Source organism: Schistocerca cancellata, chromosome 7 (genome assembly GCF_023864275.1).
Source record: "Schistocerca cancellata isolate TAMUIC-IGC-003103 chromosome 7, iqSchCanc2.1, whole genome shotgun sequence".
Taxonomy (NCBI): domain Eukaryota; kingdom Metazoa; phylum Arthropoda; class Insecta; order Orthoptera; family Acrididae; genus Schistocerca; species Schistocerca cancellata.
Genome location: NC_064632.1, coordinates 306,881,980 through 306,896,641, shown reverse-complemented (window position 1 = coordinate 306,896,641; position 14,662 = coordinate 306,881,980). Strand labels below are relative to the sequence as shown.

General features: G+C 40.3%; 1 protein-coding gene across 1 annotated transcript in view; it reads left to right on the top strand.

The window, feature by feature from the left end:
- The window catches only part of LOC126092472 (multidrug resistance-associated protein 1-like), a 409,434-nt gene that overhangs the window by 158,073 nt on the left and 236,699 nt on the right, over positions 1 to 14,662 (top strand). The window contains exons 9-11 of the mRNA XM_049908086.1: positions 877 to 1,071; positions 10,851 to 11,025; positions 12,668 to 12,836. Coding sequence (XP_049764043.1) covers positions 877 to 1,071; positions 10,851 to 11,025; positions 12,668 to 12,836 — 539 coding nt within the window. The remainder of the gene's footprint in view (positions 1 to 876; positions 1,072 to 10,850; positions 11,026 to 12,667; positions 12,837 to 14,662) is intronic.

The window sequence follows — 14,662 nt, the reverse complement described above, 5'->3', positions numbered from 1 at the left end:
GGTGTATATTATTCCATATACACACCTAACAGTACTGCACTTCCTGCAGTAGCTTTTCAGTGTTTCAAAAGCTGTGGCATATTTCTCAAAATCTTGTTTGTGTGTCTGTCAGCTGCTGAGCATATCTTCTATGTAATGAATGACCATTTCCTCATATCATTTTTATATTCCATCTAGGTTTTTCCAATATTACATGAATCATTGTTACAATTTAATGATTCTCTGACATATTAAACACTTCCACTATCCTGAATGCAAGAAGCTTACTATGAAAATACAGTAAAGACCACCTGCCCATTTGATTTACTATCCAGCATTACATTTACCTTCACAGGGCTTTGCATTGGTTGTTTCAGTAGCCTTCTTCGAGTCTCACACTATTCTTGGAATGCAGTTTGACAGTAAGATGTGAAGTTCACTGGAAATTAACAATACTCTAATCTGATTACAGAAATACTATTTATGGATGTGCAGTATAAGTGCTGAGCTGGTCTTTTGGCAGGTGGAGAGATGGTACATGCTACCTCTGGTAGCCATGACACACCTGAATATATTTCTGTTTTCACATCATTCACAAATTCTTTCATGTAAAAATGGCTAATTTCATGTGTAATATCTTTGTCTAGTACCAGCTATGCTACTATGATTAGGCTATTATTACTGTACAGGGATATGTAAAAACAAGAAGACCTTTGTGTTCTAAATTTTTGTAGCAAATGAATATTCTGAAATCAGACTTTACCTTCTAAAAGTACTCATTTCTTATCTTATGCAGCTGAGGAAGTGAAACAGCTTTTGAGTTTGTGTGTGGGTATGCATGTGTGCATTGTTGTTTGTTGTGTATAAAAAGATTTTTCTTTTTTTAATTTTTTTCAGTGCCCATGCTCCAAAAGCATCATTTGACAAGAATTCTGCTAATGTTGACTTTGTGGGAACACAATATAAAAGGAAACACCAGGCTTCTACTATCCTACCAGCTATTTTCAAGGCATTTGGACCAACATTTATTTTTGGTGCTTGCCTCAAGCTTGTACAAGATATACTCATGTTTGTGAATCCCCAGATATTAAAGTGAGTCTGCTTTTCAGTTGTTTAGATGTTTATGTACGGCATGTAATGGTTCAATGAACTTTACTTTGAAGCCTTAGAGGTAATATAACTCAATATTAGTTATCAGAAATTGTTATTTACCATTTTCATAAAACTTCTATGCCTGTATTAAAAATGTTAATTAAACTGTAAACATAACTTCAAATAATGTGGAGCTATACTACACTCTAACTAAAACTACATCTATAATTAGGAAACACACACACACACACACACACACACACACACACACACACGCACACACACACACAGGCATGTGCACACACCTCTGCCCCTACATGGCATCAGCTGGACACATTGTGCCAGGATTGCTGTTTGGCAGGTGGACTAGGATTGTGGGTGGGGCTAGCAGCTAGCACAGAGGAAGCTGGTTTGCTGGCTAGTAATATGGCAGTGAGAGGTGGCAGGTGCACAGTCTAGGCATGTCATGCACTGGTGTCAGAACTGGAAGTGAGGTAGTGCATGATGAAGGTGATGTAGAGATGTGAATTGATGGCAGGAGATAGGATGGAGGTAGGGAAAACTGTTGGATGGAAACATTGAGTTAACAGAGATTGGAGCCAGGAAAGTTATGAGAGCAAAGGTTGTGTTACAAGGATAACTCCCACCTGCATGGTTTAGAAAAGTTGGTGGAAGGATCCAGATGGCCCAGTTTTTGGGGCAGGCATTGAAATAGAGGATGTTGTGCCCAGCTGCATGTTATGCCACCTGGTGGTCAACTTCATTCTCAACCAGAATTTGATAGTGGCCAGTCATTCTGGTGGACAGCTGGTTGGTTGTCATACTGACATAAAAAGCTTTGCAGTGATTGCAGCACCATTGGTTTATGATATGGTTGCATTCACAGGTGATTCTGCCTATCTGCTTCAAATTCGCTGCAAGGTAAACTACTTCCAACAGCAAAAAGCATGCCGTCACCAACTGTGCTTAGCCTATTGTTTCTCAACTCTGTTAGGTCCTTTGCAAAAATTTCAGCTGCACTCCTGCTTTAACCACCTTTCAGTGCATGTGAGCGTCAGTGCTTTCCATTAGTTTTTGGAGCTCTGGTACTTCCCAACACAGCTATGACAGTTTACAAGTGTTATACCAATGGTTCCTGGATCTACCTTCTTCCAGTGTTTGACCTGCACCCTTTGAGACTGAAGCCATTTTTGTTTTTCCCCAAGACCCTCTAACTTAAAAAACTGCCCAGTCCATGCTACATAGCCTCTGCTACCTGTGTAGCCACCTCCTGCATGTAGTGGACTCCTGACCTATTTAGTGGAACCCGAAACCCAACCACGTCAAGGAATCTGCAGCATACACTGTCATAGAACAGTCTGAGCCTCTGATTCAGACCCTCCACTTGGCTCTGTCTCCACTTGAACCAGAGGTCCACAATCAGCCCTGCCAACTATGCTGAAAATGGTGAGCTGTACTTTCATCTCACAAAGAAGTTGGGTAATCTTTACAATTTTTGATTGCAGCTTGATACTAGAGAGACTCTCTCTGATCCAAAGCAACACAATCCATTGGTACAAACATGAGCCACCACCTGCAGCTGACTGGAAGCTGTGCTCTTCATGGCCTCTGGAAGGACCCATTTCCTGTCTAAAATGACTCCATCTGATACGCACATGGATTGCACACTGAGTTTCTTCCTATCCTTGCCAGCCATGTCCCAACTACCAATAATCCCACCCTCTGTGATTGCCTAGAGCTTGCAGGCTCAGAAGTTTCCTCTGAAACAAGAAAAGCAATTGTGTGAGGCTGAGGGACAGCATAAGCCACAGACACCACCTGGAACCTGTTTGGCAGACTAACAAGTGAGGCCTTATGTTCTACCTTGTGGGATGTCTTTCACCACCTGCTACACCTGAGGTGACCTCCCAGTCAACCACAAGTGAGGAGTCAACCACAGTGTGAACAATAACTGGGCTGGCCACCGGTGTGGACTGTTTGGCAGACTCAAATGTGCTGGATTCAGTTGGATGCCCATGCCTGACCTACAAGAGTGATGTCCATCCACTGCAGCTTCAAGCTGTGTAACCAAAGCCATCACAGCCTGTAGCTGAGAACAAAGTGTCACCAACTTGGTTTGCATCTGCACATAGCACTCACAGTCCCTACCCATACTTTAGAACATGGAAGACTACAATACACAGACAAACAAAGGGCTATCAACACTTGCTAGTGAACTTTACTGTAGACACTGATGAAAACGTAAGAACTGTTTCTAATAAATTAGATTAACATACAGAGATTCAAAAACTAAACTACCAAAGCATTCAGGTGAGACTAAATAATTTGCTCCTTATTAGGAACTTGTAATAAGTCACAAAATCAGTTTGCTTTCTGACACAAATGCGTTTTTGACAACTGTGTCTACTAAATATTAAATTAACATGTGGATATTCAAGAAATTTAACTACCAAAGCAAACAGATGAAACTATAAAATTTATTCCTGGTTACAAACTCAAAGAAAATGACACGCAATCAGTTACTTCCTTATTGCTACCTGTGTCTCAGCCAGCTGCTGCTGCTTGAGTGGCTGACTAATGCCAATTTGTGGCACAAGCTTTCAAAACAAATGAACAAATGACTATCAACATGTGCTATGGAACTCTACTGTTTCATTCATATCCTTTCAACTTGAATTTTAATTCCACTCCTGAACCTTTCTTTTATTTTCATCATTGCTTGTTTGATGCAATGTAGGCACAAAAGATTACATCCCAGTCTTGCATCCTTTTTAAACCAAGCACTTCATTCTTGATCATCCCCTTCCTTTTGGCTCTTGTAAATGTTGAATATTATCTGGCTCTCCCTATAGCTTAACCCTATTTTCATCTGAATTTCAAACATCTTATACCATTCAACATTGTTGAATGCTTTTTCCAGGCTGACAGATCCTATGCACATGTCCTGAGTTTTCTTTAATTTTGCTTTCATTATCAATCACAACACTAGAATTGCCTCTCAGGTGCCTTTACCTTTCCTAAATCCAAACTCATTGTGATTACACATCTTGAATTTTCTTTTCCAATCTTCTGCATATTATTCTTGTCGGCAGCTTGGATGCATAAGCTATTAAGATGATTGTGCAATAATCCTTGGACTTGTGAGTTCTTGCAGTCTTTGGAATTGTGTGGATGATATTTTTCAAAATGTCAAATGGTATATCCCTAGTCATTTTGTTGCCACTTCCCCCAATGAATTTATAAATTCTGATTGAATGTTATCTATCCCTTCTGCCTTATTTGACCTTAAGTTTTCTGAAGCTAGGTATTTTAAATTCTGCTTCTAATACTGAATACCCTATCTCTTCTAAATAAACTCCTGTTTTTTCTTCTAGCGCATCAGACAAGCCTTCCCCTCATAGAGACCCTCAGTATACTCTTTTGACTTATCCACACTCTCCTCTGCATTTAACAGTGGAATTCCCATTGCACTCTTAAATATTATAATCCTTGATTTTAATTTCACAAAAGGTTGTTTTGACTTTCCTATATGCTGAGACAGACCTTCCAAGAACCATTTCTATTTAAATGTCTTCACATTTTTCATGTAGCCATTTCATCTTAGTTTCGCTGTACTTTCCATTTATTTCATTCCTCAGTGACTTTTATTTCTGTATTCCTGAATCTCTCTGAGCATTTTTGTACTTCCTTCTTTCATCAATCAACTGAAGTATTTCTTCTGTTACCCATAGTGTCTTCACAGTTACCCTTTTTGTTCCCAATACTTTTTTTCCAACTTCTGTGATAGACCTTTTTAGAGATGTCAATTCCTCTCCAACTGTACTGCCTACTGTGATAGTCTTTATTGCAATATCTATAGCCTTAGTGACCATCAAGTGTATGTCTTCATTCCTTAGCACTTCTGCTTCCCACATGCTTACATATTGATTTTTCCTGACTAGTCTCTTAAACTTCAGCCTACACTTCATCACTACTACATTGTGTTCTGAACCTGTATCTGCTCCTGGGTAAGCTTTGCGATCCAGTATCTGATTTCAGAATGTCTGCTCCTGGTAGCTGAGTGGTCAGCACGACAGAATGTCAATCCTAAGGACCTGGGTTCGATTCCTGGCTGTGTCAGAGATTTTCTCCACTCAGGGACTGGATGTTGTGTTGTCCTAATCATCATCATTTCATCCCCATCAATGCGCAAGTTGTTGAAGTGTCATCACATCGAAAGACCTGCACCCATAGAATGGTCTCTCCAATGGGAGGCCCTAGTCACATGACATGACGATGATTTCAGAATTTCTGTCTGACCATGATGTAATCAAATCAAAATCTTCCCATATCTCCCAGCCTTTTCCAAGTATACCTCTTCCTCTTGTGATTATTGAACAGAATCTTTGCTATTACTAGCTGATTTACTGTCATTTTCCTCCATACAGTCCTGACTTGGCCCTATTAAATTTTCATCTGTTTCCAGAACTTAAAAAACACCTTTGATGAATTCACTTTAAAAGTGATGAAATGGTGCAAGCAGAAGAGAGATTATGGCTCTGTCAACAAATAAAACATTCTACAGCAACAGTCTCAACATACTAGCTTCTCCTTGGGAGATATGTGTTCATAGCCATGGTGCCTGTGTTGGGAAATAAGTATTTAGATATGAAGAATAAATATGAAAACTGTTAATAACATTTGTTTTACTTAAAAAGCTTTTAGAGTTCTCGTGTGATAAATTTGGAGACATTGCTTTTCAGTACTTTTTTTTACATTCTCATACAAACTTGACAAGCACTGCATTAGGAGCATTGCCCTACAATGGCTTAAATCCTATTTATCAAACAGAAAGCAATGAGTTAACATTATTTTAAATGGTGCAATTTATTATTCTGACTGGCAACTAATATCTCAGGTGTTCCAAAAGGCTCCATACAAGGCCCAGGCCATTTTTGCTCTACGTTAATGATATTCTATTAAATATCAGCTCCCCATCAGTTCTGTTTGCAGACAATAGTTTCATGTTAGTTGAAAATCAGAATGCAGAAAAAATTCCTGAATCTTTTATCAGTCAAAATGTGAGAAGATTAAGGTTAATCACAGAAACCAGAATATAAAAGAAATCAAATTAATCAAGTTATTAGGATTAAAAATTAAGCTGGCAGGCACACATCAAGTACCTAGCAAACAAAATTATCAGCTATTTTATCCAGTGGAAGTATTATCAACTGTGACTGACATGGAAACTTGAAAAGTAGCATATACAAGTTACTTTTAATTTATTATTATATGTGGTGTTGTTTTTTGGAGAAACTTGGCTAACATAGTGTGGACAAAAAAAAATCATTCACAATATGTCCATCCTAAATCATAAGAACCATGGTGCCCATTATTTAGAAAACTTCAAATATTAACTCTCCCATCTCTATCTATTTATGAGATTATTATTTGTTTATGCACCAAACCAGAATTATTTGGTGGAAACCATTTTGATCGCACATGGTACAAGAAGCAAAGAAAACTTTATGCTTCTCAGTCACTGCCTCAAACTGTACACCCATGTACACAATGTGATCAAAATCATCTGGACACGTAGATGAAAATGACTTACAAGTTCGTTGTGCCGTCCATCACTAATGCTGGAATTTAGTATGGTATTGGCACACCCTTAGCTTGATGATAGCTTTCACTCTCACAGGTGTATGTTCTATCAGGTGCTGGAAGGTTTCTTGGGGAATAGCAGTCCCTTCTTCATGGAATGCTGCACTGAGGAGAGGTATCAATGTCAGTCGGTAAGGCCTGACACAAAGTTGGCATTCCAAAACATCCCAAAGATGTTCTATAGGATTCAGGACAGGACTCTGTGCAGGCCAGTCCATTACAGGGATGTTATTGTCATGTAATTCCTCCACCACAGGCTGTGCATTATGAACAGGAGGTCAATCATGTTGAAAAATGCAGTCACCATCCCTGAACTGCTCTTCGACAGTGGCAAGCAAGAAGGTGCCTAAAACATAAATGTAGGCCTGTGCTGTGATAGTGCCATGCAAAACAACAGGGGGTGCAAGCCCACTCCATAAAAAACATGACCACACCATAATACCACCATCTCCAAATTTTACTGTTGGGACTACATACACTGGCAGATGATGTTCACCGAGCATTCATCATACCCACACCCTGCCATTGGATAACCACATTGTGTACCATGATTTGTAACTCCACACAGTTTTTCCACTGTTCAGTCATCCAATGTTTATGCTGCTTACACCAAGCGAGGCATTGTTTGGCATTTACTGCCATGATGTGTAGCTTATGAGCAGCCGCTCAACCATGAAATCAATTTTCTCACCTCCTACTTAACTGCCATAGTACTTGCAGTAGATCCTGATGCAGTTTGGAATTCCTGTGTGATGACCTCAATAGATGTCTGCCTATTACACATTACAACCCTCTTCAAATGTCGGCTGTCTCTGTCAGTCAGCAGACAAGGTCAGCCTGTACGCTTTTGTGCAGTATGCATCCCTTCACGTTTCCACTTCACTATCACATCAGAAACAGTGGACCTAGGGATGTTTAGGAGTGTGGAAATCTCACATATAGGTATATAACACAAGTGACACCCAATCACCTGCCATGTTTGAAGTCAGTTGAGTTCTGCGGAGTGCCCCATTCTGCTCTCTCACAATGTCTAATGACTGCTGAGGTTGCTGATATGAAGTACATGGCAGTATGTGGCAGGACAATGCATCTAATATGAAAAACATATTTTTTGGGGGTGTTTGGATACTTTTGATCACATAGTGTATATATGGCAATGAAAATCTATGATAAATTGAATCAGGAAAGATAGCTTTACAAGGTACTGATGCTGAAATGCTGTTACTCAGTGGATCAATTTATGGAGAAGAAATTGATTACTTGAGCTGCATACAACTTGTTACATATCCCATTAATTACATAATGTAAATGGACAGATAATAAAATCTACTCACCAAGTGGCACCATGGAACACACATACAAAAGCATTTAACTTTCAAAAGCTTTAGGAGTCAGTGGCTCCTTCTTCTGGAAGAAGAGTTGAAGGGGAAGGAAGAGGGTTGAAGAAAAAGGACTTGAGAGGTTTAAGGAAAGGGGTACAGTTTACAAAAGTCACCCAACAGATCAGGGGAGACTTACCAGATTTCATGAGAAGGAATGACTGATTGCTGGGGACTGCAGTGGAAAAGTTTGAAAATCTGAGATCTTAAAGGTGGAAGACAGAGTAATATGCAAGACAGAGATTACTACTAACACATCATGCATGAATTAATAAGAGTGAAAAGCTAAATGCATTGTATGTAACAGGGGTGGGAGGGGGAACGGTAAAAATTAAACAAGTCAGAAAATGAAAGATGTAGAAAACTGAAATGGAGTTAAGAAAGGTTTAATTACTGTAAATAAATGCTGAGATGGAAGGAATTAACGTAAATTAAGATCAGATGGATGACAAGGACCTAGGGCATGTTGTAGTGCTAGTTTCCACCTGCAGAGTTATGAGGAAACTGGTATCTGGGGGAAGAATCCAGATGGCACGTGTGCTGAAACAGACACTGAGGTCATGACTGTCATGTTGTACAACATGCTCTGCAACAGGATATTGTGTGTTGCCTGTATACATCCTCCGCCTATGCCCATTCATCCTGACGGGTAACTGGGTGGTAGCCATGCTGATGTAAAAGGCTGAACAGTGTTCACATAACAGCTGGTATATGACATGTACTGTTTCACTGCGTTTGATAGTATATGTTTTGCCAGTTACAGGGCTGGAATAGATGGTGATAGGAGGGTGCATAGGACAAGTCTTGCATCAGTGACAGTCACAGGGGTAGGAGCCATAGGGTAGAGAGATGGGTGCAGAAGGAGAACAGGGTAAGACAAGGATATTATGAGACTGGGAGGGCAATTGAGAGCTATTCTAGGTGTGGTGGGCATTTTATCATTCCCTAAAATCATGCCCTGAAATGAGATCCATTCTGTTTGAGATTTTGCCCACCACATCTAGAATAGCTCTTCATTGTCCTCCCAGTCTCCACAATCTCCTTGTCATACCTTATGCTCCTTCTGCACCCACCTCCCTGCCCTTATGGCTCCTATCCCTGTGACCATCCCTGGTGAAAGACTTGCCCTATGCACCCTCCTACCACCACCTGTTCCAGTCCTGTACCTGGCAAAACATATACTATCAAAGGGAGAACCACCTGTGAAATGACACATGTCATATACCTGCTGTTGTGTAAACATTGTTCAGTCTTTTACATTGAATGGGCATAGACAAATGGGGTACACACTCAACACACAATATCCTGTTGCAGAGCATGTTGTACAACATGACAGACATGACCCTGGTGCCTGTTTCAACACATGCGCCATCTGGATTCTTCCCCTGACACCAGTTTCCTCAGAACTACACAGGTGGGAACTAGCACTATAACATGTCCTAGGTTCTTGCCATCCATCTGATCTTAATTTACGTTAATTCCATCCATCTCAGCATTTATTTACAGTAATTATACCTTTCTTCACTCCTTTTCAGTTTTCTACATCTTTCATTTTCTAATTTGTATATTTTTTGAAGTTCCCCCTCAAACCTCTGTTACAATGCATTTAGCTTTTCACTCTTATTAACTCATGCATGATTTTTTAGTAGTGATCTCTGTCTTGCATATTACTCTGTCTCCCACCTTTAAGGTCCCAGGTTTTCAAATCTCATCCTGTGCAGTCTCCAACAATCAGTCTTTCCTTCTCAGGCCATCTGGTAAGTCTCCTCTGATCCGATGGGTGACTTTTGTAAACTGAACCTCTTTCTCTAAACCTCTCTAGTCATTTTCCTTCACCTCTCTTCCTTATCCCTCAGTTCTTCTGCCAGAAGAAGCAGCCACTGGCTCCAAAAGCTTGTGGTAATTACATCCTTATAAGTTACTGTGAAAACCATCACAACTGTAATGCAAATGCTGGATGTGTCTCCTGTACCCAAACCATATGAACTGCAAATGTATGGCTTGTGATGAATAAACCACAATTCACAACAGTTTCATGCAAAATGGCCAATGGTGAATAAATAAGTCTCAAAGTTCACTTGTAAGCTGCAACTTTGTTGTGGTGAAATGGCAACAGCATAAAGTTCACATATGAAGAAGGGGCCTCCAAGTTGAGAAATGGAGCTCAAACGTGTTAAGAGTCACTTACCAAGTAATTTTAATCAAACCTAGAGAACTGTGCTAACACTGTCCTAACATTCATGTTTTTAAACTTTTGAAAGTCCAAGATGGCATGACAACCATATTATCAGAAGGATAGGTTGCTAGTCACCTCAAATAGGTGGTGTTGGGTCTCAGATAGCTATAATGAAAAGAATGAAAAGACTGCCAAATGATTAAGCTTTTGGACAAAACTTTAATTGATCTGAAATAGAAACAACACACACACACACACACACACACGCACACACACACACACACACACACACACAATCACACACACACACATTCACACAGGCACAACTTACATACACATGGCTGGTTGCAACCATCTGCAACACAATGCCCTCTCTCTGTGGTGAATAGCAATCTATTTTTTCCTAAAGTTGTTATTTTTTTAAACTCTGAGTGATTCTCTGTTTGTTACAACCTCACAACAAATAGTCTGCATTCTTGTGTAAGTTTTCATAGCAGTGTTTTGCAATTTGAAATGCAATGCTAGGGTTAAATATTTATTGATTTAAATTTTCTCTCCAATTTTGCTTGATGTTTTTGCAGGTTGCTCATCTCCTTTGTGGAAGGAAATGAGCCTATGTGGAAGGGATACACCTATGCAGGTCTTATGTTTGGAACCGCAGTGGTGCAAACTTTGGTGCTGGCACAGTACTTTCATCGTATGTCCATTGTTGGTCTCCGTGTCAGAACTGCAATGACAGCAGCAATTTACAGAAAAGTAAGAAGACAGAATTTTCTTTTTTATATTTCATTTGTCAGTACTTTATTTTGAGAGAGTATGTTTGCACTGAAAAAGTGAGTGGATAATGGAGATAAGGGGTTAACTATAACTGTGATGTACACTTACAGCAGTTAAAGTAGAAATGAATCAGAGTAAAAATTTAAAATTTTAACTAGCAAATTTTATTTTTCACATTAATTTTATTGTAAATATTGCAGTTTTATTCATCCTTGTTCTGACAATATGGAATGGAAACACGAAAACAGCTACAAGGGCTGGTTGTGTAAGCTGAGGATATTTGCCACGTGAAGCATGTCATGGGCAGAACAAAAGCATCGTACATATCATTAACTTTTATGTATGCTTACATATTACCCCTGAGAAAGCGAGTAAATTTATGATGAAGGATAGCAATTTACTAAAATAAATGAACATAAAATGAGACCTAACTATTTTAAAAAATATGTAAGCACAGGTTGTGAAAGTTACTGCATCTTGATTCAGTAAGTCTAAGTGAGTGGGTTCCATCTTGCTTAAGATGTTCATCTTGTTTAAGATCTTGGATTGACAGTTGATGGTAAACATAAAAGTTCTTGTAGTTAATGCACATTAAAACTGCAGTAACTGTGTATGTTTTGGCTGGAATTAAAAATGTTGTGAGGGTTCAGAGAAAAGCCACCTTATTTATTGTTGCACTTTGCAAAATGATTACAGTATCTTAATTTTTCTGGCAACCAGGTTCTTTGGTTGTTAATGCTGTGAAGGACATGAACTGTGAAAGACTACCAAAATTAACTTGAGCAGTTGATGAGACAACAAAGTACTCTAACAGTAGTTTGTGAAGATGAAAGCCTTCCCCTGGGGTGGGGGGGACTACTTAAGTCACATGGAGACCCTGTGGAGTGTATGATTCAGTTGTGTTGGGGGAGGGGCATGGTGGAGGAGAAGGGGGGGGGGGTGAGGCTGAGGGATGTAGTTTTATTTGCTCCTCATTCTTCTGACAATGTGACACATTCTTGTACTACATTCTATCCACTCCTCAGTTCCATTAAAAAATTAATTACCCACAAACTTAACTCACTATCCTTAGATCAATTCACTCATAAATCTGGTGAAAGAGTTAATGACTTTGCTTATCTTACTATGGTTCCAGTCCTCCACCAATGTCATGATGGAACAGACCATTGCCATGTCTAGGGTCTATATCAATTATCAGACTCATCCACCTGAGGGTCCTGCCACAACAATGTCCCATTTCATCCAGACTGCCATGCAGATGTGGTCTCTTAACAGAGTTCTCCCTCAAGATGTAAATGAATTCTAATTCAGTCATATTGATTACCATTGAAGAATGAAAGCCTGATGATGGCTTAGGAAATGTGACTTAACATGTAATTACATAAAATCTATATTCCAAAATAAAAGAGAAATGATATTTCTGAAGGGGAAGTGGTATCGGAGAAGCAGAAGACCAGACACAAATTAACATTCGGACTTACCCATTTTTATATCTGATGCTGTTGAAGAAAAAGTCACTTATTGTTGAGCAAGCTGATCACTTATACATTTGTGGTATTCCTCTTCTGTGTACTTACTATATCTGAAAGTCTCATTTGCTGATCTCTTGTCATGTTTATAGGCACTTCGTATGTCAAGCTCAGCTAGAAAGGAATCAACAGTTGGAGAAATTGTTAATTTGATGTCAGTGGATGTCCAAAAACTTATGAATCTTACCAACTATCTGAATATGATTTGGTCTGCTCCTTTACAGATTGGACTAGCACTGTATTTTCTGTGGGATATCTTAGGTAAGCAAGCAGAGCTCATATTCTTTACATAAGCATGTTTAATTAACTGTACTTACACAGTAATCAAGATCTTCATTATTTAATCCAACCTGTAAAAACCTAAATTGCAAGGAAGTGTGTTGTCTTTTTGCTACACAGCTGTCCTAACTGTTCTGCATGCTCACAATTCACTACGGCTGTCTGCTAAGGCAGTTCATGCAGTACTGCTGTTCAGGGCCGTCGATCTCACCATACGACCGGACATTTCAACACTGTAGTTGCTAATTACTGTTGCAGAACAATAGTTTCCACTGGTGAGGCTTCCACCAGCTGAGTTTCAACAATCTTTGTCCATTCCTTGTAGCATCCACTTTGGTTGCTGCTCCATGTCAGTGCCATGAGGAACTGGCCACGTGGTGATGCACCTGACACTAATGCTTTTGTGACACTGCAAGATGGCCATGCCATGCTACCCTTATGCCTGGCATGCAATCACTGAGTATATTTGTTTTCACGTCACACTCTTGTGTAGACTCTAAATTTCCCTTCACATGTCTTAGTGTGGGTATCATAAGTGAGGATATCATACAGTGCACACTGGGATGAGGCAACAATTTTTCTGACACTGCCGTTTCTAGCATGCCACACCTGGCTAGTACATTTTCATCTCAAGTGATTGACTGATTTACATTTTTGAACCTGAGACTGTCTGTGTTACTCCAGCCACATGCGGTCATGGCCTTTATGGGTTTGTAACTTTCCATGTTACTTAGTTCAATAAAGTAAAGAACATTGCTACACTGGTGAGCCAACAATGAACTCATTCAACTTAATATTCTGTTTTGGCACATTAATGGCCACCTCGACCCATCAGATGCATTCTCCAACTCCAATACATGCGCACCCAGCAACTTCTGTTCTCATGCTACAGACACTAGTGTGCTTTGCTCCATGAACTCATTCCTTTGCATGTGTTTGCCACCTGTTGTGCAGGTTAGTGACCAATGGCTTCTGCCACTGGCACAACCAATACCCCACTGTATGCAGCTGCCACACCAATACCACTTGACATTATCACTGAGATGACCATGTACCTCATGGAACTGTAATGCTAAAACACTGACATTCATATGAAACTCTTGGCAGTGTGACTGCTGGACTCCACACCACTGCCTCTGCTGCTGCTTATCTTCTCGGCCTTGAAGTCCCACTGTTCAATCTACTGTGTGCTGCCACCACTCTGTCAGGACATGCCACAAAGTTCACCATGGTGGTAAGCCAGCTTGAGCCTACATACACAATGTATATCTGTGGTGTCATCTAATTGTCCCCAGCCACCAACCACTATGAGACACTCCAGTGCTGCCTTGTGACGCAACTCACCTTTTCCAAAATGCAGAGTGGAAACCAACAACCATCTCAATCCCTCCACAAACTCTGAAGTGTGATGGAGCCACATGATCTCTGACAGTTTTCTTTACAGGATCTGGCAGGCTCGCCTCCCAGCCCCAATACAAACAGCAGTTGTGTCACACACTGACGTATTCCTCACCAGTGCTGCCAGCCTTGCCAAGTTGGTGCATGGGACACTGGGGTCCCTGCCAATGACTGCTGCCACCATGTGTCAAACTCAACCCCACCCAGCACAGCCAGTTGGCCGTCACGTGCCCAGTGACTCCACCACGTGCTCACCCTCACCACTCTACGTGCCACTAATGATATCACTGCCCCTGCCCCTCCCTGCCATCCCACAGCACAGCACTCAACAGGTGGGAGTATATGCATGGTCACCTACCTCAGTGCTGACATGGAAACGCTGCAAGAGACTGCAGCCCAACTCCACACAG